This window comes from Centruroides sculpturatus, unplaced genomic scaffold, assembly GCF_000671375.1.
Source record: "Centruroides sculpturatus isolate CEXI.00-Female unplaced genomic scaffold, Cexi_2.0 scaffold267, whole genome shotgun sequence".
In the NCBI taxonomy this organism is placed as follows: domain Eukaryota; kingdom Metazoa; phylum Arthropoda; class Arachnida; order Scorpiones; family Buthidae; genus Centruroides; species Centruroides sculpturatus.
The window spans coordinates 627,128-651,758 of record NW_019384634.1 but is presented as its reverse complement, the minus strand read 5'-3'; the positions used below and the strand labels follow the sequence as shown (position 1 = coordinate 651,758).

The window sequence follows — 24,631 nt, the reverse complement described above, 5'->3', positions numbered from 1 at the left end:
TATATATAATTCTTTTTTATAATTTTATCTGTTAAAATTATTCCATTTTACATTAAAAAAACCGTGTAATTTAATTCTAGAAACAAAATCATTTAGGTATTCAATTTATGTAAATAATACTCCGTTGCTTGATGTCAATATGAAGACATCTTTTGATTTTTTTTTCGTTTTTTACATTTAACGTAGTTAAATTATAAATTAAATCATGATTTTTTTAAATCTTCGTTTGTCATTAAACATGCGAAACACATTGGATTTAATGAAATCAATAAAATTCTGTTTGTGAAAATTAGATTTTCACGCTAATCGACAGTTTTAATTATTTGTTGGAAATGAGTTTCTTCGTTTAAGTTTATAAGATTTTTTTAGGGTTTTTGCTAATTTTAAGGAGTCCTTTTTAGAGTTTTTTTTTTAGGGAACTTACAGAAATTTCAAACAATTTTTAAAAAATTTAGGGAGTTTCTCAAACAGTTTATCACTTATCAAGATAGTATTTTTTATATATTTTTCGAAAATTTACAAGTAGTTTTAAGAAATCTATTAGGATTTTAGGGTGTTTATAACAGTTTTCGGGTAATATATCAGGATTTAAAAGGAGATCTAATAATCTATAAAGGATTTTTAGGGAATTTATAAGGATTTTCAGGTAATCAATAAGGATTTTTAGGGTATTTATGAGGATTTTCAAGAAATTTATTAGGCTTATCAAAAAACTTTTGAGAATTTTTTTATAGTTATTTTAAGGAAATGGATAAATATTTTAGGGAATTTTGGTATCGATATTAAAAAATGTTAAAATATTATAATATATCTGTATACATTTTCTTTTAATAGATAAAATATTGGACACAATATATGAGAAATATGATCCACAAATCAAAATCTTGAATACTGGATAGAACAGTATATCTTTTAATATACGTTATACTTCAAATAACCTTATATCTAATAAAACTCCTACTATATGTGGCATTTACAATAGAGAAAAAATTAATTGCATTGAATTAAATACATGAATTTTTAAAAAATTCAATTTTTAAATTAAAATATATATATATATATAATTTGTAGTGAATGATTCAATTTTAAAAATTTATTTATAAATTTTTACACGATTCATATCTAGAATCCCATTCAAAGTTTCAGAATAATCTTCTATATATATCTAAATAAAGGATTTATAAAATTTCTCTCAGTAGGCACAATAATAATAAAGTCCAGTGCATTTTGTATAAAGAGTAAGTAAACACAATAAGAGAAAATCGAGTGCAAATGTTTAAAAGAGTGGAATCATAAGTAGCATTTTACCATTTAAAATCTTATATACTTAGTAGAGTAGTTATAGAGATATCACTTGGGATATATTGACATTTACAGTTGCAACAAATTAATGATTATAGCCTCTTGAGAAACCAATTCGCTCATTCTTGACTCTGTTAAATATTTTACGAGTTTAACAACATTTTCCTCCTTTTTTTTCTTTCCTTCCTTTTTTTCGTTATTTTCGAAACCTCGCCCTTTTAACTATCGTTGATAAGAAGAATATAATAATTTTTCTAGAAAAATATCACTTTAAATCTCATTAAAATTCATTCTTTATTAAGTTTACATCATTGGAAATTATCAGATAATATAAATTAACCGTCCATAAACAATTAACTCGGCTCATCTTAAGAGATATTTTCTAGAATAGGTTACGATTTTCTCTAATACTTGTCAACTACGATAACATTAATCATCTTTAAACATAAATGAAGCGAATTTTATGTATATAAAAATATATATATTTAAATAATCGTTTTATCTTTCTGAAAATATTTATATTAAAATAATTAAGTATAAAAAGAAAAAAGGAATGCGTTATCTACAGTTTGAAATTTTAGAAAAGATGCAAATGTATATAAACTAGTTGAGGTTATAATGTAGATAATAAGCTCTCTCGAGTTGGAATCATTAATTTAAAGTGTGTTAGAGGTAGTAGTATAGGTGTGAAAGAGATAATTAGTTAACATTAATGAGATTTGGCGATGATACCTCTTAAAATGAATGATTTAATGGATACGAGCGAACAAACTATCGCACAACAAGTTTTTAAATACAATTTATATCATTTAACTACATCCTACTAATTTATGTTAGCAATTTTCTCCATTTAAATGAAATTTTATCGTATAAAGAAGACATCAATATAAAATCCTATTCGATAGATAAATAATATCGACGACGACGATGATCAAGATGATGATCATAATGATGAGTTTTTGAAAAAGTATAATTTATAATATTATTGTTGAATATATGTAATTTCTTCAGAATTTTTTTTGGAAAATCAAATTCGTTTATTAACCAGATATTTTCTTTAAATTTGAAAAAAAAAAATTTTCGAACAGTTTGTTGTCAAAATTTGGTTTCTTTCGTCCTACATTATTGTAGAAAATAAAAATGTTTATGTCGGATTATGGCTTTTTTTTATGTAAGAAAACAAGGAATAAAATATCTTCACAGCTTACCACGTCGATGATTTGGTGGAGGGCAAGTTCAAAGGTCACACGAAGAGCCTGCGAAGAATTTTGAGAGGGTCGGACGGCCGGATCGTAATTTGACATTAAGTAACGAGTCAAACGATACTCTTGCTCGTCACTTCGAATGAAAACAACTAAAAGAAAATAGAAAAAATATAAATTGTAAAAAAAATTTCATTTCTAAAAATCTAACTTGCCATTTCTATATGAAAAAAAGTGACAAACAAAACATTTATTTTGAAAAAGAAAAGCCACTTTTAGATGAAAGGAATAGCAACAAAACNCAAAAGTAAAAATTATAAATGCAAATATTGGCTTATGAAATCAAGCAATTATTTTCTTGGTATACCACACATTATTTTCCATCTTTAACATAATGCTTCTGCTCTTCATCTTTATTAACAAAAATGTGTACTCGAAAATATTCAAATTACATAGGTAATTTGAATAATAGGATCCATCTCATTGCTTTTTTTCAAAGAGCAGCAGCAGCTTATCTCCAACAGAGATATCTTCTTTCTCAATTTATAAAAACGTTATTAAAGTTGTATCCAGTTCGGAGAAGGGAGCAAGAGGTAAAGGAAGAGAAAAAAAAAGGATGGTTTCATCTAAGAACAAAATCAATAATTGACAACAATCAGTGTAATGCACGCATCTTTCGTTTCAACAATTAATTAACTATGAGAAATATGATCCACAAATCAAAATCTTGAATACTGGATAGAACAGTATATCTTTTAATATACGTTATACTTCAAATAACCTTATATTAAAAGATATACTGGATAGAACAGTATATCTTTTAATATACGTTATACTTCAAATAACCTTATATCTAATAAAACTCCTACTATATGTGGCATTTACAATAGAGAAAAAATNCTTGTTAAAATATTTCTAACTGCATTAATAATAATAATAATAAAGATAAAAATAAAAATAAATCAAGTTTACAAAAGTAAAAATTATAAATGCAAATATTGGCTTATGAAATCAAGCAATTATTTTCTTGGTATACCACACATTATTTTCCATCTTTAACATAATGCTTCTGCTCTTCATCTTTATTAACAAAAATGTGTACTCGAAAATATTCAAATTACATAGGTAATTTGAATAATAGGATCCATCTCATTGCTTTTTTTCAAAGAGCAGCAGCAGCTTATCTCCAACAGAGATATCTTCTTTCTCAATTTATAAAAACGTTATTAAAGTTGTATCCAGTTCGGAGAAGGGAGCAAGAGGTAAAGGAAGAGGAAAAAAAAAGGAATGGTTTCATCTAAGAACAAAATCAATAATTGACAACAATCAGTGTAATGCACGCATCTTTCGTTTCAACAATTAATTAACTATGATTGATGCTGATATAATTTAAATATAATCGATTCGATTGGTACACAAAAGAGCGATTTTCATTAATCGATCCTTCTCAACTTCAACATTTAAGAAAATAAAAACAAGTGGCAGCTATATATATATATAACTCAATTAAATTGTTTTCAATAAAAGTTTATAAAATATTGTTCCTTCGTCGACTGTTAATGTAATTTAAATATTATTTATTGTTATCCTGCTTGGGATAAACACTACGTCGGCGGGGTTAAAAGCTGAATAATTCTCTTGTGATTAAAAATTAAAATTTCATTAAAGGTATCCAATGCATGACAAGCCACCATCGCCAGACAGCAGCCATAATCCCGAGTCAATATCAATGGCACTAGTGCATGAATTCTGAAAGTAAATTACTTGTAGAAACCGGAGAGTAACTTATCATATCTGGAGTAGAGTAAAACTATTTAAAAAAAAAAAAAGTAAAAAGTAATCTTTAAAACCGGATACATATATTTTAAAATATGATTTAAAATTAATTTAGCAACACTCTTATCAATCTAAATCAACGTTTTATTATCTTTACTTTTTTAACTATTTAAAAAGTAACTATTTAGTGAGTAAAGTTTGTTAATATATTTTCCAGAGCAAAATTGNTTTTTATTTTAAATCAAAATAAATTATAACTGTATTTTTTCGTATGCAGATGTATTAAAATATATTATACAGAAAATATTTTAAGATAAGAGAAATAAGTTTTTATTCCAAGCAAAAGAATCCATTAAACTAATGGAAAAAATACACAGCAAAGGAAAAAAATAAGACAAACAGAAGGTATTTGTTGGTGGTTTTAAAACAAAATTCTCTTTTCTGATCTTAAAAAAGTAAATTCGGAATTAAAACTTGTTTCGTTTTCTAACAATAAAATTAATCTTAAGTAAACACGAAATGCAGAAGTTTTCTTCTAACAAACTACAGGGAGGAAGAAAAAAAAAAAACTAAAAAGAAAATGAAAAGTTTGTATGATAAATTTGTATAAATGTTGATTTTATAAAAATTTTAAACGAGTTTATTACATATTTATAAAAAAGACACTGTTAAAAGTTGAAAATGTGCGAAACAAGAGACGAGTGACCTATGAAACGTGACTAGAAATAAGTGTAAAAAAAAAAGAAAAAGTAATTTGCTGAAACAAGAAAACAAACTTCAGTATTGTATTGTGTAAACAGTTTCCAATTTATTTCTCTCTGACTTATTTAGTAAATTGTAAACTTATTTAAAATTAAAGCAATTTAACAATGTAATAGTGACATAAATTACCTTGCATTAGACAGAGAGCCCAGTATAAGATTTGAACTTTATCGGAGGTCATTCCGTTACCATGGCTCCAAAGAGACTTTTTCCCAAGAAGGATGTCTATTTATCTTACAGGTTACTCCTATATTCGATCCAGACACTTCACCTTTGTAAATCTAATCGGTAGCAAACTGGGCGGCATGATGTTATACTGGCACAACGTCATACCAGCAGAGCTGACGTATCTCCTTCTGCATGTCTGTTGTCATCCCAATACCCGGCACCTTCATCTTATTGGAATGTCATAGAAAAACTAGAAAATTTACGACAAAATTCTGTTCTGAAAGTAAAAAAAAAAAAGAAAAGCAAGAAATTGAAAGAAAGAATGAATTTCGACAAAGTAATCTTTAAAATATTTATATCTCTCTGTAGATTAATTATCTTTAATAAAATTTCTTATAGTATAGCTACACCCCGAAAACACGTTGACAATTTTTTTTTATAATCGAAAGTAAAGGATGTAAACAGAAATAATGGCTTTAGTCTGTAACTCGTGGATAAAATTTCAATTTTGAAGTGTTTCGTTAATTCTTGGTAGCGTGAATATTTTACATTGTATATATTCCCACAGGGATATGTATACTTAAGAGATAGCGTGTATAGATTATGTAGTTTTAGCTCGAGGCTGTAAAATACCTTGAATAACGATAGGATATAGAAATTCAGTAACATTTTGTGTAGTAGAAATTATTGGCGTTAGAAAGAAAAACCTGTTGGGATATAAAAAAAATATATATATATACAGTCTGTAAATGACAAGCTGTACCGCTGAATGTGACGTATCAGATATTTTACGAAGATGATTCTGATCTCAATTTTGCTTCGGGTCACTTCTGCTTGGTCGAAATCCTAGATATTGGTTTCTGGACTTAAAGTGTAGATGACAGAATACGTAGGTCGTTCCTTTACAGAGGGATGTTTGACTTCAATACATGTCTCCTATTTGAGAAAGTTTTCTTCCACCGAAAAAAAATCGTTTCTCCAACATTTATCTTCGATTCTTCTTCCACTTTGTGACCTACATTTTTATAACCGATCGGTAAGAGAAGTGATAGGATTATAATTTAGAAAATATAGCGGAGGACTAAGTATTGATAGCCATAGATCATCACCACATTGGGTTATCCCCATGTTTCAATATCCAATAGGAAAATTGTTTGACGGAAATTATTTTTCTTCTTCTCCCCAATTTTTTTTTTTTTTTTATAAGTTTTCCTTTCTCTGATTTATAACTCTAACTATAATAAATATGATAAAACTACTTTACTATAACAAAAATCGATAATTTGTATCGATAGAGCGATTGAAAATTCCGTTTATGTTAGGGTTGAAAAGACGAATAACAGATTTTGGAATCAAAATGGAGGATGTATACATGTCAGACGTATATTGATCTTTGTAAATAAACATTTTAAATATCAAATTTTACAGTAAAAGTCATATATATTCGCATGAAATTTTCTGCCATTCTCCATCTATCTAACTCAATATCAAATGCAATAGGAAGAGGGATGTCGGAATACAGATTCCGTCTCCTGTCTAAACGTCAAGTTACATGTCACTCAGAGACGTAGAATATATAACTTTTACTTGATGGACGTACTAACTTCCATTAGATGTATTGACTCACCGGTCTCTTCTGGATAGATAGACTTTGACATCATTTTTAACTGTATTGAAAGAAACGTAAAAAATTGTACACTATACACTATCCATATATATATTTTTCTTTTAGAAACATTCACTTTATACACNAATATCATTGTAATAATCCTGCGGCAAGATACATGCAACCATTTCGTACCTGTTTAATGAGTAAATGCTGTTCAGTTAATTAGCTTTAATATTTAAATAAATGTTAATCAAAGCATGTTATATATTGTTAATGTAGCCTTTACTTTGTGCATAAAATATATACTGTGTATCGATGTTTCTGGATGCTTAAAAATATAAAAATCGAAACTTTAAACCAATAGAAAAATTCGTCTTTAAAAAACTGTTTTTCATTAAAATTCTATTGAGACCAACTTTAAAAGTATACAGTTTCTGTTTCAATTACTCAAAAATCTCATTAATTTTGATATAAAATAATCAAACGATCGCCATTTTAAAAACAAAATGGCTGAAGTTAATTGTATTTTATGAAGAGTTTATAATTAAAGCTTCACACGTTCAAATACATTTGGATATAAAATCAATACAGTTGGCATGAGTGACATTCAAAAAAAAACCTAATAAAAGTTTTCCTTTTTCAAATTATATGGCCAGAAGCAGCTTATATCATGTAATTGTTCATAAGTATCTTAATCTCCGGCACTATATGGATCACTCGAAAGTAGAGTAGGTTGTTGTTATCCTTTAATTAAGGTATCATATCAATACCAGAAAGTATTGTCAACCGTTGGATATGTACAAAGTGGACATTTTAATCTCTAATCTTTATTATTATAAGGATAACTCAGCCTAAAATCTCGATTTTATTATATTTCTTGAATCGTTTCGCATGTCTTGTAATTATGTCATGATCTTTTAAGGTATTATTCTGTGGAATTTTGGGGTGTCATTCGAGAACATAATTTGCCATTTTACTCTTTAACGTGCCAGAAATTTCGATATTAAGAGTTACCAGTTATGGTTTAAAAATGTGATAATTGGCAGCCATTAACTGCAGTCAATGTCATTTTAAGGTTATTTAGAAACTATTGTTCACTCGAATTCCGTAAGAATCAAAAGAAAATAAAAATTCTTAATTTAATTTTAAAATAAAAATTATTTTCAATTAAAAAATATTATTTATTTTATTGTTTGTAAAGATGATAAATCTTAATTTGTCAAATGCTTCTAACACATAAATGACATTTGCTCTTACTTATTGTAAGCTATTCTATATCTTTATTAGCTTTTAAGAAAATGAAAAAAAAATGGAATAACAATTTTAAATTATAAAAATTGAAAGAACTTTAACCTAAATGCGATTGTCAATAGGAGAAAAGTTAAAGTGTAAATTTATTAACTAAATATTTTCGAGCGACCAATATTGATGGCAGAAAGGGGGTGGAGAGAGAAGTAAAGAAGGATTACATGGACGACAGTCGTAAACAATCCATCGTTTGCCGGTTGCCATAGTAACCCCGGTAGGACGGAACAAATCAAAGATCCATTCTCTCTCCCTTTCTCTCTCTCTTGATGCGAAATCCCAAGGATGGATGATCTTTGCTGTAAATTGATGAGAAATGCTCGCATTCGCACAACCCGAATTAGATTTTTGAATTTTACTAGATACAAAACTGTAAAGATGAAGTAAAAAAATGTGAAGGAAGTGTTTCTTTATCGTGTAATATTTTGTCCATCGCAACTTGTCATCAAAGGATATTTAGAAAATAAATAGGTGTAGGAAATAGAAATTGTCTTGTCGGTAGCTAGAAAGGAAATGGCGATTGAATCGTTCCCAATATTGGTTCTCTTTAACGTTCACTCGCCATACTTGAATCACAAAGAAGAAAAATGATTTCTTCTTAAATAAATGCTTTCTATCAAGACACACAAAAAAAAATTAAATATTAAAAGCTTTNGAAACTTTCAAATATTTTTAAAATTAAAAATATATTTTAGTTTAATTTTTAAAATATATTTAAAAATCACAAAAAAAGAGAGATGAATTTAACGGATATTATCTTTATTACATAAATAGCTTTTTCTTAAAAGTATTTTGTACTGTTAAAGATTGTTGTAGACGGTGGTAAATAGCAACTGGAAAGGATGCCAGAACGTCAGTACTATCTCCTTTACTTTCGCAGTTTACGATGTATGTCCAGCATTTACGACAATGTTCTTCTTTCTATCCATCAGATATCTTATTTTTCTACTGGGGCAAGATAGAAAACACGGTCATAGTTTCGTTCCTATGGTATCTCTTCTACTTTATACTCTTATTAAAAAAACCTCACATAAAAAAAGATTCTATAGCGTGAATCCTAGACATTCTTACAGTATAATTCCTCAAAAATATTACAAATTGTAACTACGGATGAGGTTAAACATAGTAACATTTACTGACAGCGATAGGTAACTAAGTGCCGATCGTAAAACTATTTTTAAAAATACTATCAATACGAAATGGTTTGCTTTATCGTAATTCTAAAATAGACCGTAAAAGAAGATAATTTGGAAAAAAATATTTCTTACGTTTCGACTGTTTCCCACCGAGAAAAATCTTTCTGCCGTTGGTCGGTGTTGTGACAGTGTCATTCACATTATTGCACTAGAGACTAGAGAGAAATAATAGTTCTTCTGGAAGCACTGCATCAGCTGATAACATTATGGTTCATCTAATCTTTCCACACCAAAAGGAATTCTGAAATCAAAAGACTAGACCATGACCAAACTATAAATGGGTGGTCGAGTCGAGGCAAGATATCCACAACATCTTTACACCCTAACTAAAAGTATTATGGTGTCAAAAAATGACTTTTTTTTCCGTCCAAACCAAGTAATTATCTTTAACAAAGTAGCACAAGAAAGTAAAAAGTATCCTAAGTTATTACATTCTGCACGAAATATATATAGAGTATATATATAATGTAACGAGTTTTATAAAGTTATATAGAAAGTTATACTTTTAATTCAAAAAATAAGAAGAATTTGATTTATATTTGAGTAGAATTTTGGGGAGAAAGATACGTTTGAGTTATATAAATGACATAATTAAGTTAACACCTCCATATAAAAATATATACGATTAACAATAACGCCCATTGACCGTCATTCGAAGGTTGTGGACGTTGTTTGAAGGTTTACTTTTGTAAAAAAAAAATAATCTTGTTTAAAGGTTGTGGCCGTTAATTGGGGTATTTAGTTACATTACGCGTTAATATATTAAATAAGGTCGGTTTTAATACGATTATCTTCACGATAATTGGTCGAAAAAAAAAGAAATTTGTTTTGTAGGACGTAACAAATTTTACATTTATCCATTTTATTCGCTCAAACGATTGTTAAAGTAATTAATATAATCACATTAATATGTCTGCAACCAATCACCATTAAGAAAATCATTCAGTCGATTATTGTGTAGATAATACGTAAGCAAGCAATCGCCAGTAAAACAATTATATATCAGCTGATCATTGTCGAGCAAATCATACATTAACTAATCGTCTTTAAGATAATATTTAAATAAATGTGCCTCTAACTCTAATAACGGTCAAATCAATATACTTCAATCAACTGCCATTAAAAGTATCGTACTCTTCACCAATTATCGTAAAGGGAAATAAATCCCTAATCAATTTATTTAGGAAATTTTTTTGAATTGAATCACAAAGACGTAGCTGAGAACTTGCTGTATTTATAGAAGAATTTTTTAGTTTAATTTCGTCTCCATTCAATTTTTACGACAAATAATAAAAGAAACTAAAGCAATATTTCTTCTTTTCTAAATATTATATTTGATATATGAGAAAAACACAATTTATTTTTAAACGCTTGCATTATCGCATAATGTTATGACAACTGTCGAGAGATAAAGTATAAAGTATCGCCATTATTTATGACATTTTCTAAGTGACAACTTTAAAATAATAGCACTAAATTTTTGAAATAATCGTTATAGAACGTACTCAGTGGAGCGAAGGTTAGTTTTTGAAAAGTTTTCCAAGTGCTGAGTCAGTTCTTTAAAATAAAAATTTAAGGAAAAGAAAAAAGAAGAAAGAAAATTCGATAGATTGACTTTTTTAGAGTGCATAACTTGAAAAATTACCGTCACGGAAGCTTTTTCCACGTTGTACTCTCCTATAACTTGAGAAATTTGTCTATTCTAATTGTATCTAGATGTTGAGGTAGTTAAATTTTAAAGCAAAATAATTTTGAAACGGGCAAGAAAAGAAAAAAAAAGAAATCAATAAATCGAATCGGTTGGAGCGTATAAGAGGCATTAGTTCAAAGTAACAACTTGTAACTTAATTAGTTTGAATAGTGAACATCTCGCTGCTGTTTTATCTTGATTGGCTTGTTTATTCTAAGCTTTGCTATGGCTTAATACGTTTGGTAAAAAGAAATAACCAATTAGCATTCTATAACGTAATTAAAGCAAAGCCCTTAGTTAATCAACTTAAGAAAAATATCGATAAATCTTTTATCGATGTACAACTACGTATAACCAATATATGTGTAAAAGTATGTTCGCTATAGCATAAAATCCAATTTTTGACACACGAAAGAATTTAGTTTTCGCTCATCTAGGTCACCATTAGGGAAAACAGCAAGAGATATTCCTTTATTGAGTTTGTGAAGCCATAAAACCACATTGTAAACGTCAGTTTAAATCTAACCTTATTGTTTACAACTTCGTATAATTTTAACTCGTAAAGTTTAAAATTAAAGAATATTATCTTTAATTATATTCTGCCCGATAAATTTATACATAATAAATATATTAAATTTACGATTTTTGCCATTTTTAAATGAATTTTAGACCTATATCGTTAAAAAAAAATAACTGTATTAATAATCAGCAGAGTATCTAAGTTTATTTATTACGTCATTTATGAGTAAAATTTTAAGGATAACGTGATATAGGCAACTTTAATTATGCCCTCATCGTGTGATTAATATGGAATTATTTATAAATGATGTATATCAACTGCCTAGAAATTTTACCAAACATTAATCTATTTCTGATCGATCTGTAAACTTGCAAGCTTTATTTTTATTATTTACATGATTTATATATTGTGAACAATTTTAACTAAGAATATTTGGTTTCTTCTCTTTCACCACATGCTCTGTATGTGGGTGGAATCGGTAGCTGCTACCGTTGCTAAGCAACTTGTGGTATCTTTTCTTTGCTGCTAGAGGATGGAGAGTCGAAGTAAAGCTTGTTCACTCCTGCTAAGGTCAAGTTAAAGAGAGAGAAGAGACGTAAAGCCAAGACGTGATTTTGTTTTTGTATGGCCCGAATAGCTATTAGATTGAATAAATAGATCCTATTTGATTTTCTAAAGTAGAAAGTTGGGAGGATATTCGAAGCAATTGTTGTTAATGCTATCTCTGTAATTTTATAAAGTACTGGGAATTGTTTTATTCATAATAATCAACTCAACATCTTGTACATTTTCATCGTAATCGTTCTACAGGATTTAAATTATACAGGTGAAATGAATTCGGATTTATAACGTTTAATGTAAGTTTATTTAATTACTATGTACATTTCATAATAAAGCATTGAAAGATTTAGAATTTAATGATGTAATAGTTGGCTTTAAACTCTTATTATAGATATTATGTTATAAACAATTCTACATCTACAAATATATACAATACTTTCACTCTTTCAATGTTTACTGCAATACAGAGTTTTACTTTCTGTGTTGAAATATACAAAACATCGTAGAATACATATATAGAAACAAAAAAATGCTACAAAAATATAAACTTTCTGGAATTTTATAGTGTTTTTCTGTATTTCTTTTTGAATTAATATACTTTCTTTCAGATAAAAGAAAAATGTAAACTAGTTTTTAAACTGGAAAAATTTCAAAAGTTACTACAAAATACATAAATTTCTTTTGTTATTCTTAAGATAAACAAATTCATCATATATTTTCGAACGAAAAATTCTCTTCTGGGGTTAAGAAGCGTGGAAACACAACATCAACGTCATCCGTGACACAAATGCTTGGAATATCACGAGAAACGTATACTAGACAAGGAAAATATTCCTCGTTGCGCTAATATAAAATTTCAAAGTAAAAAAGCATAATAAATATGGACCAAGATATTTACACGTAACTATTATCTATCCATAGATCGTAAGTCTCTTTTCTTCGACTAAGGAATCAAAATCCTTTCAAAGGTAATCGTCAACTTCTACTTTTAGTGCAGCTATGGCATTACCCAGCAATCGAGAACTACCTATCACGTTTAGAACAGGACAATTTTCGATTCCTAGTGTCATTTGTACTGCAGCCAGTACGATTGAAGATCCGTTTTCGTGTCAAGAACCGACCATTCTCCTAGCGAAATTCGGATTCCATTCGATATTTATGTTACCTTCCCGATAACGTATAACCAGATAAAACGTGGAAGTCAAACATAACGGTAATATTCTTTTATCAAACATTGATAAAAATTAAATTATACGCAGGAATTACTTTTATGATCAACAATTCCGGATTGTTTACTACTGATGTTGATGAACATTTCTCCGATTTCTCCAGGCGATAACTAGAAAAAAATTGCTGTAAATAATCGTAATAACTTTGGAAAGCTTTCGTATATATATATATATATTAAATTATTAAATGTATGTATTTAAACACAGAATTCATATACACCGGTTATTTGGTTATTTACATAAAAAGAAGAAGAATCGTTTCAGAAAAAAGTCATTTCCTTCCAGCCAAAGCATCAGACGTTAATATTTTATACGGCACATCTAACCAGATAAATATTTGAAATATTTTTATTACAGGAGAAGAGCAGATGTTACGGGAAGAAGCGAAAAAACACAAGTGAAACGTAAGATTGTGACAAAAAGTATCCCCGAGGGAACACCAGAAACTATCCCTTGCTATTTTCTTCAATGACGTGGTCAAAAGTCATTCGTCACAAAATGGCAGTCGACTACTCAAATGCTGTCTTCTTTGATCTATGAATATCGCATCCCATACACTTCCTATAGAAAAATTGCATACACAAAATTATCGAGTATCTTCAGTAATTCGAAACATCATTAGATACTAAACATTAGTGTAAATATAGTATTTTTTTTATATAAGTCTCACTGTATGTAACAAAAAATATTTGCGAAATTTCGGTCTATGATAAATTCTTGAGCATAAAATTGATCCAAATTATGATCTTTTATTGTTACCTGATTCATCTTTCTTTGTCAAAAAGGAGCTAATTTAGAAAAAAATAGCCATAAAAGGAAACTAAGAAATAATTATAAACATTATATTAGAGATTCGTTTTAAAAAACACAAAAATATTTTAATTATTATTACACGTGGAATTGAGTTCTTCGAGGTTTTTAATAAGTAGCAAAATTGCGTGGCTACATTATTGATAAACTCGATCTATAACAAAAGGAAAGAAGAAGAATAAAAAAAGAAAATTAACATTATTAAAACATATAATTTCATAAAAATTGATCAGTTTGGAAATAAGATAAACAAACATTTATCTTTCGTTTTGACACCCATTATTCATAGGAGTCTGCATATTCCCAAGATGATAAGAATCTATGAAGAGAGAAAAAACTATTCATCACGAAAGCAATTTGTTAAATGTATTCTTTCTCGAATTCGATATCGTTTGGAAATGAGTTCTCTTTTCTAAAAAAATTCTGACTTTTTTTTTTTTTATATTTATTGGTAAAGTTTTAGAGACGAAACGTTTTGAAATGTCCATACTGCATATGATGCGAATGTCGATTCCTATTCTGAGAAAGGTCGTAGTTCTTTCCATCATAAAATTCACTTCTGAGACTAACGTAATCAACCACTCTAGACCAAAACTTTGTGTCTTTTCAATCCCTGGAGTCGAAGCTGTCTGTTCCACTCATCCTTCGTGTTCACAGAGGAATTGGTAGGTCCAACGACAAACAGATTACCTTCAGTTACAAAAAAAAAAAAACATCGTTTCTGTAAGCCCATTAGATCTACTAACGTGATGCAACTCCTTACGTGTCTTTCTATAGCCTCAGGTAATGACCGACATTCGACTTCCTGTTGTTAAATCTTCATTTACAAATATTATTGGTTAAGGTTTCTATATTATTAGCCTAACCACTAATTAAATATTCTGTTAAATTTTTTTTAAATATAAATTAAATTACATGTTAACTTCGTATATATATATATATATATATCCTCCATTTTTCAATGTTTATCTTTGAATATGATCTCAGTTGTTATGACATTCCCCAAGGGTAGGACTTGTTAGTAATTTTCCATGTTTTAAAGTAAACAAACACTCGTTTAATATACTTTAAATAATTTTAAAACTGTAATTTAGACAAAATATTTATGTTTATTAAATTATATTGTTGCTGATTCTTAACTTTAACATATTTAAGAAACTTCTTTCAAGCTTAATCATAAATGTAAAGATTCCTGGTAAAAAAAAACTTTATATATGTGAAAAGATCAATAATATTTTTTGAATTTTCTATATTTTCTGTTATAGATTTTTTGATTTTTTTATTACTTTAATAAAGGTTGTAGTGGCCTGTCTGGCCATCGACCAAGAGGAACGTAAAGAAATTTCACGATAACACACTAAACAAATATTGACACGCATGATTCTACAAACTATAAGCGTAATTGTTGTTTATGTAACATCCGAAACTTATATTTGTAAACAAAATAAATCAACAAGATTTAAATTTAACTCGTCTCCACTCAACCTTAATTAATTTGGCATTGTTAACGATTGCTTTCTGGAGCAATAATAGCATAAATGTTAATACGTTTGTTGTTCAAAAACTGAATTTCGTACGAATTACGATTGGAAGATTATTCAGGAATTAAATAATTCGTATTATTTAATATATAGTTTATATTTATTTATGAATATGCTAAAATTTGGGAATCATTAAAAATATGAAACTTGATCTAAAAATTAGAAAAATAATTCAAATTAAATCAATATTTTAGCATTATAATGACTTCGACGAATCATTTAAATCATTAAATTGAAATATTTATTAAAATATAATTATAATCTCAGCGAATTTAATTTCAAAACTGAACAACAGCAACAACAACAACAACATTGAAAATTTAAATTTGTAAGCATAGAATAAAACCACGAGTTTAATAATATCAAAATTAGACATTGAACGACATTAAAAATGAAATTCTATTGTGGAAAATAAAGATTAAACAAATCCAGGACGAAACATTTCACATTTTTAATGGAGTTTTTCCAATATAGAATTGAATAATTTATCAATATGGAAAATGGAAAATAATTTGTATTTCGTTAATTATGGAAGTAAAAAAAAACAGTGAAGAACTTCCAAACAATCGACATTAACAATTGTAAGTTAAATAAAAAAAAAGAAGTTATGGGTTTTACAAAAGATATTAAAAAATTCATAGGTAAGCGTGACTAAGTACACGTTTCTACTAGAACATAATTAAATAAAACGTATGAGATTTTTTTAGAGGGTGCAAAAGTCCAATTTGCATCATTCACCCCTGGCTATCCAATATTTATCATACGACATTTATTGTAGCGTGATATGATCAATTTTAAACGTTTGAAAGCCATCACGTCCAAGAAATATTTCCGATAATAACTCGTAAAAGTTGGAATATGTTCAAAAAAATTTCGTACAAGAAACGAAAACTACCGCAAAGTAGAACACAACAAAGAAAACGTTTTAATGCATCCGAAAAATACTTTTCTTCATTACGTTTAATAGTAAACCATAAATTACAAATGGGAAATTTCAACTTTAAAAGAAGAAGAAGAAGAAGAAAAAATAAAGAATTCTAAAGTTAAATAAAATTAAATATAAATTTAATTAACGAATTCTTTAGAGAATTTCATTTAATTTTAGTTAAAATATATCGCACTTCCTTTTTCTTTTTTTTTTTCTTTTATTTTCCTTTTATCGTGTCTCCAAGAAATATTTTATGAACGTTAATAAATAACGTTTTACAAAAATTTAGTGAATTTGATGAGATTCCTTGGTAAAAATTTATAAAAATTGATATTTTATATCATTTAATTTTGACTTTCGAAGGTCATTTGGCTCGCTAAAGTTAGATTTTTTTACCAAATTTTTTTGGCCTATAATCTTCGTTCCGAATATCATTAAACTTTTAGAATGAACATCTCTAAATTTTGCCATCGAAAAAGTATTAAAATTTGAATTTAAATTGTTTCAAATTTGCCAATTTAATTATTTAAAACGCGGCATTTCTAATGTTATAATGACATTAAACTACATTAATCAATTTAAAATTTGAAATGAAGCGCTAAATTTTAACATTTGACAGTTTCATATTTTAATTTATATAATTTATAATTAATTATTTGAAATTTTTAATTCATTCGATCGTAAAAATAAGCTGAAAAGTCCTTCGCTCGCTGTACATAAAGAGAAATTTCTTTTTTTATTCCTTGAATATAATTAAATACAATTAAAATTGAATAAATATTACTTTAATTTCTGCTCTTCTCAATAAATGTGTAAATTATTATCGAATTTATTTATTTATAAATTAATTATATTCATTTGATGATAATTTATTCAATTCTTGAATATATTTGTTATAAATTTTATATATAAACTGAAATTATTACGTATTCTATTACGTAATAATGGCAAAAAAACGTAACAATTGAAAAAAATTTGCGATTCAAATTTATAATTATTACGAAATATTTCGCATATTATTACGTAACAATTGTAATTCGTGCTTATTACGTAATATATTTAATACAATTGTTACGTACTTATTAATATGTAATAATTGTTCGCATTATCATTAACTTATGCTAATTTATGTTAAATGGTTATAACTATAGTATTACGTAATAATACGTCACAACTGTGTAAGATTGTTACGTAAAATATAATATTACTTGATCTAGTTTGCGTCTACATTATCACGTCACAATAATGTAAATTTTCGTAACACTTAGACAACAAATACGTAATTAATAACCGTTTCCATTAACGTTACGTAATACAAATGTACTCCTGTATTTGTTAGATATATGTTACGTCATTGTTGTTTATTATTGTTACGTATGATAACACGTAATGATAATTTTGTTTTCGTAATAATTACTATGTAAGGCTAAAACAAATAAAGGGAGGTGAAATATATTTACGAAGTGATAAAAATTTAAGTTTAAACACGTTTAAACCATTTAAAAATGTAATTGTTTACATACAAATTATTATAATATTCGTTATTCTAAAAATAAATTACACATATATATATATATTTTTACGTATATAATTTAAATTTGAATAATTATCTTATAAAATTGGTATACAAAATTATACTTTTCTATGTGCTAAATCACATTAATTCACAAATTTAAGTAGTATATATGTATACTATAAATTATATTGTATATAATATAATATAATATAAATATATATTTTATTTTATTGTAAAAATATCATTGTAATAATCCTGCGGCAAGATACATGCAACCATTTCGTACCTGTTTAATGAGTAAATGCTGTTCAGTTAATTAGCTTTAATATTTAAATAAATGTTAATCAAAGCATGTTATATATTGTTAATGTAGCCTTTACTTTGTGCATAAAATATATACTGTGTATCGATGTTTCTGGATGCTTAAAAATATAAAAATCGAAACTTTAAACCAATAGAAAAATTCGTCTTTAAAAAACTGTTTTTCATTAAAATTCTATTGAGACCAACTTTAAAAGTATACAGTTTCTGTTTCAATTACTCAAAAATCTCATTAATTTTGATATAAAATAATCAAACGATCGCCATTTTAAAAACAAAATGGCTGAAGTTAATTGTATTTTATGAAGAGTTTATAATTAAAGCTTCACACGTTCAAATACATTTGGATATAAAATCAATACAGTTGGCATGAGTGACATTCAAAAAAAAACCTAATAAAAGTTTTCCTTTTTCAAATTATATGGCCAGAAGCAGCTTATATCATGTAATTGTTCATAAGTATCTTAATCTCCGGCACTATATGGATCACTCGAAAGTAGAGTAGGTTGTTGTTATCCTTTAATTAAGGTATCATATCAATACCAGAAAGTATTGTCAACCGTTGGATATGTACAAAGTGGACATTTTAATCTCTAATCTTTATTATTATAAGGATAACTCAGCCTAAAATCTCGATTTTATTATATTTCTTGAATCGTTTCGCATGTCTTGTAATTATGTCATGATCTTTTAAGGTATTATTCTGTGGAATTTTGGGGTGTCATTCGAGAACATAATTTGCCATTTTACTCTTTAACGTGCCAGAAATTTCGATATTAAGAGTTACCAGTTATGGTTTAAAAATGTGATAATTGGCAGCCATTAACTGCAGTCAATGTCATTTTAAGGTTATTTAGAAACTATTGTTCACTCGAATTCCGTAAGAATCAAAAGAAAATAAAAATTCTTAATTTAATTTTAAAATAAAAATTATTTTCAATTAAAAAATATTATTTATTTTATTGTTTGTAAAGATGATAAATCTTAATTTGTCAAATGCTTCTAACACATAAATGACATTTGCTCTTACTTATTGTAAGCTATTCTATATCTTTATTAGCTTTTAAGAAAATGAAAAAAAAATGGAATAACAATTTTAAATTATAAAAATTGAAAGAACTTTAACCTAAATGCGATTGTCAATAGGAGAAAAGTTAAAGTGTAAATTTATTAACTAAATATTTTCGAGCGACCAATATTGATGGCAGAAAGGGGGTGGAGAGAGAAGTAAAGAAGGATTACATGGACGACAGTCGTAAACAATCCATCGTTTGCCGGTTGCCATAGTAACCCCGGTAGGACGGAACAAATCAAAGATCCATTCTCTCTCCCTTTCTCTCTCTCTTGATGCGAAATCCCAAGGATGGATGATCTTTGCTGTAAATTGATGAGAAATGCTCGCATTCGCACAACCCGAATTAGATTTTTGAATTTTACTAGATACAAAACTGTAAAGATGAAGTAAAAAAATGTGAAGGAAGTGTTTCTTTATCGTGTAATATTTTGTCCATCGCAACTTGTCATCAAAGGATATTTAGAAAATAAATAGGTGTAGGAAATAGAAATTGTCTTGTCGGTAGCTAGAAAGGAAATGGCGATTGAATCGTTCCCAATATTGGTTCTCTTTAACGTTCACTCGCCATACTTGAATCACAAAGAAGAAAAATGATTTCTTCTTAAATAAATGCTTTCTATCAAGACACACAAAAAAAAAATTAAATATTAAAAGCTTTGTTTATAAGAAAACTAATAAAATTTAATTAAACTTTTAAATTATTTTTTAATCTTAAATGCATAAAAATAACACCCTAACCATGCAATTTTAATTGATTTAATATATTATATAATTTAATAATCTTTATGCCCATTCTAAAATTAAACAGTGAACAATGTTACAATAATATAATTATTAAACAGAATTATAAATATAAATATTATTATAATCCATATTAACTTTATAATATAAACAGTATACGTTATAAAATGACTATTATATACAATAATTACAGCTTTAGTGGTATAAATATATTTTATAACAAGTATTATAATGTATTGTATAATAAACATTACAGTCAAACCTCTGAACAACGGCCATTGACGTGATGAAACTTTAAAAAAAAATGGCTACTGTTCGAAGGTGTCCGTTGTTGAGAGGTGGAGGTTCTAGTGTATTTAATAATGTTACAATTTCCAGAATTTTAATACTGCATTTAGAATAATTTTATTCGCACATTTTGAAATATATAAAGGAGAATTGATGATACATGATGGAAGAGGAGTGAGTTAGTTTTCATTTATGACTTTTTTTTTATTTAAAATCGTGAATTTCGGGAAGAATTTTTGAATATTTTTAAAAAAGTATAAACTCTTTTGAAAGTAAAATAATAATAATTTAATCTAAATGCATAGTATATTTTTAAGAATATTTCTTTTCTTCCTTAAACAATTCAGACTGTTATCATTTGCTCTTTTCGGAAATGGGTTGTTACATAAATATAGATCTTCTATACATACATCGAAAAAAAAATGTAAATTATTATATCATTTATAGCATTGTATACGTTTTATTAATTTAATAAATTAAAATATAAACACATCTCTCATCAGATGCTCAATTTTTCCCCCTTGTTAAAATGTTGACAGGTGCTTGAAGACATTTAGAAACTTGAATAAATTACTTAAATAATTGACAATTTTAAATGAATTTTACTAGGTAATGTTGGAACTATTCTCCTGTCTTATAGGCTATATAACTTATATATGCATTGTATATTAGATATTCTGCATATATACATACAGTATATACACTTATACATGCTGAAAGTAGCAAAATATATAGCACATTTCAGTTAATTTTCTTTTAAAAAATAATTTTATAAAAGAAAAGTATTTTAAAGTGATCATTTTTGATATAATTAAACACAAATATAAATTATAAACATTTCCTTTGTTAATATTTTGAAAATAATTAAAGAATTTAGTACACAAGTAATTGTATTTGAATATAAACACAATTATTACGTTGAAGAACGTCAGAATATTTAATAACAATTAAATCATACACGTCATAATTAAAATTATATTTACTTTATAAAATATCACTTAAGTAAACATTTAAAAAATACATTATAATTGTATATAAAAGAGAGAAAGAGAGAGAGAGAGATTTTCATTCCGAACTTATTACAGATTTACTTTAATTCCAATTCAAAAATTAATTTAGGTTTAATTTAGAATCTATTGGTTAATAAGAAAAAGGGGGAAAGAAAAAAGAAAATTGAAATTCTCTCAACTTAATTAACTCATCTGCCAAAGACGAGATTCAAGAAATTTCACATTAGAAAAGAAAGTTCATTTGGGAATTGTTGGATTTTCTTGAATGTTGTATAACCGAATTTAGAATTTAAACAGATTACAATTAATTTTAGTTCTAGTAAATGTCGATAATATATAATTAACATTGTAACAAATTATAACAGCTTACGTTTTTCTTGTTTTCGATTCTAAAAAAGACATAATATGTAAATATAAATTATTTACTTTTCTTTTTGCTGTACTAATCATACAACTTCCTCCATAAGAGTCTGAATGAAATCAGACACTACGTGACGTGTTCATTATAAATTGGATGCGACGTGGAAGATGAGGAATTGCGACGCAAACATCAACAAAATTGTTAATAATTTCTGTTTCTTTATTGGATAATAAAGAAACAAAAATTATAATTCTAGAAATGAATACGTTTCGTCACATAAATTAGCGCATTTTTATGTCAGAATCGTTTATGGGTTTTATTTATGTTGCATGCATGTTTTTCATGCAGCATTAATTACAAAAATGCATAAATTGTGAAACAGAGATGGACACATAGACATATCTACATATATGAAAACACTAACACAAAAATGCAAATAAACTTAAGACATATAGTACTGTACAAACATACACTGACAAATACTAATATGCATACATAAGCAGTGCTTATATATGTTTATTTGTATTTAAATATATAAAATTACAGAGAAAGAAACAAAATAAAACCCTATAAGTAAATAAAATCATATAAGCACGCAGACATTTAAAAATATATAAACACTGACAGAAAACACACGTAAACACCATGACGCATAAACACATGGATGTAGAGATAGAGGCGTAAACACGAATCCACAGGGATACATTTAAACAAGCAGATAAAATCCGATTTCAAAACAAGTCAAACCATTTCGGGACACCTAAAAAGCGCGTGAATTAATCAAAACCTCGACAATATATATATATATATTATCGTATCTAAAAATGAAATTANAGGATTACATGGACGACAGTCGTAAACAATCCATCGTTTGCCGGTTGCCATAGTAACCCCGGTAGGACGGAACAAATCAAAGATCCATTCTCTCTCCCTTTCTCTCTCTCTTGATGCGAAATCCCAAGGATGGATGATCTTTGCTGTAAATTGATGAGAATTCTTGAATATATTTGTTATAAATTTTATATATAAACTGAAATTATTACGTATTCTATTACGTAATAATGGCAAAAAAACGTAACAATTGAAAAAAATTTGCGATTCAAATTTATAATTATTACGAAATATTTCGCATATTATTACGTAACAATTGTAATTCGTGCTTATTACGTAATATATTTAATACAATTGTTACGTACTTATTAATATGTAATAATTGCTCGCATTATCATTAACTTATGCTAATTTATGTTAAATGGTTATAACTATAGTATTACGTAATAATACGTCACAACTGTGTAAGATTGTTACGTAAAATATAATATTACTTGATCTAGTTTGCGTCTACATTATCACGTCACAATAATGTAAATTTTCGTAACACTTAGACAACAAATACGTAATTAATAACCGTTTCCATTAACGTTACGTAATACAAATGTACTCCTGTATTTGTTAGATATATGTTACGTCATTGTTGTTTATTATTGTTACGTATGATAACACGTAATGATAATTTTGTTTTCGTAATAATTACTATGTAAGGCTAAAACAAATAAAGGGAGGTGAAATATATTTACGAAGTGATAAAAATTTAAGTTTAAACACGTTTAAACCATTTAAAAATGTAATTGTTTACATACAAATTATTATAATATTCGTTATTCTAAAAATAAATTACACATATATATATATTTTGTTTTTTCACAGAAAAATAATTCTTCGCGTTATTTTAGAAAGTAAACAAAAGAATCAAGCGTTTACACATTCAAAGCATATTAAAACAACAAGAAACATGCGAAATTTTCTACTGTTTATGAATAGAATACGGCTTAAGAACGTTAAAACAAATCGATTTCAATATTAATATATAGCGCTTCAATTGTCGAGTCAATAATAAGTTAGTGGCGAAGATGGAGGCGAGCCGTCAATACTCACTTCGATCAACAAAAGCAGAGAAGAGACCAAGAACAATAAACATCACAGAAATGATGACAGAATGTTAATGTAATCACAACACAAATAAATCCCAGAATTCATTTGCTAGATGATTATATTCCGAGCTGATAATGTTATCAGAGTGCACTTATGTTTTGTTGTTTTCTCCATAAAGTTTGTTGATTGAGAAAATTCTAGCAATGATTGAATTTTATTAATTGTGTTACTTGGAACAGATAAACTTTGTTTTTCTTAATAGAAGAGTTAAAATATTTATGTTTTTATAACATTTCTACACTCCTTTATTATGTAATATACATACAGATGCGAAAAAATATTCTTTGTAGATAGAAACAGCGTATGGAAGTTGATTAATATATACTTCTTCGAGAATTTAAACATAAAGTTGAATAATTTAAGATAATTTGTCAGTTTGTCTGTAGTAATCTCTCTATATTTTCTTCTCATTTATTTTACTTATTTTTCTCATTCAACAATGATTTGTATAATTGCATACGTCTCGTCGTGTTGTATTCAATCACATCATGACGTAAGTTATATAGTGATAGCATCACATTTTTATATTTACAGTTTGTAAACTTATTTTGCATCTCGTAAAAGGAGAGAAGTATGTAAAAAAAGTCTTCATTGACTAAGTTCTGTCTGCATATTTATTTTTTTTTCACAGATATTCATGTTTATTTGTTTTTATTTATGTATTCATGCTTTATTTGTGTGTATCTATTAATATATATATTTATGCATTATCTAGTGTTTAATATATA

General features: G+C 27.1%; 1 protein-coding gene across 1 annotated transcript in view; it reads right to left on the bottom strand.

Annotated features, from left to right (window-relative positions):
• Positions 1–24,631, bottom strand: part of LOC111625839 (neuronal acetylcholine receptor subunit alpha-10-like) — a 49,873-nt gene that overhangs the window by 9,337 nt on the left and 15,905 nt on the right. Inside the window, exons 2-3 of the mRNA XM_023369083.1 lie at positions 5,172–5,487; positions 2,511–2,656 (exon numbers count right to left, since the gene is read on the bottom strand). Coding sequence (XP_023224851.1) covers positions 2,511–2,656; positions 5,172–5,223 — 198 coding nt within the window. The 5' untranslated portion in view covers positions 5,224–5,487. The remainder of the gene's footprint in view (positions 1–2,510; positions 2,657–5,171; positions 5,488–24,631) is intronic.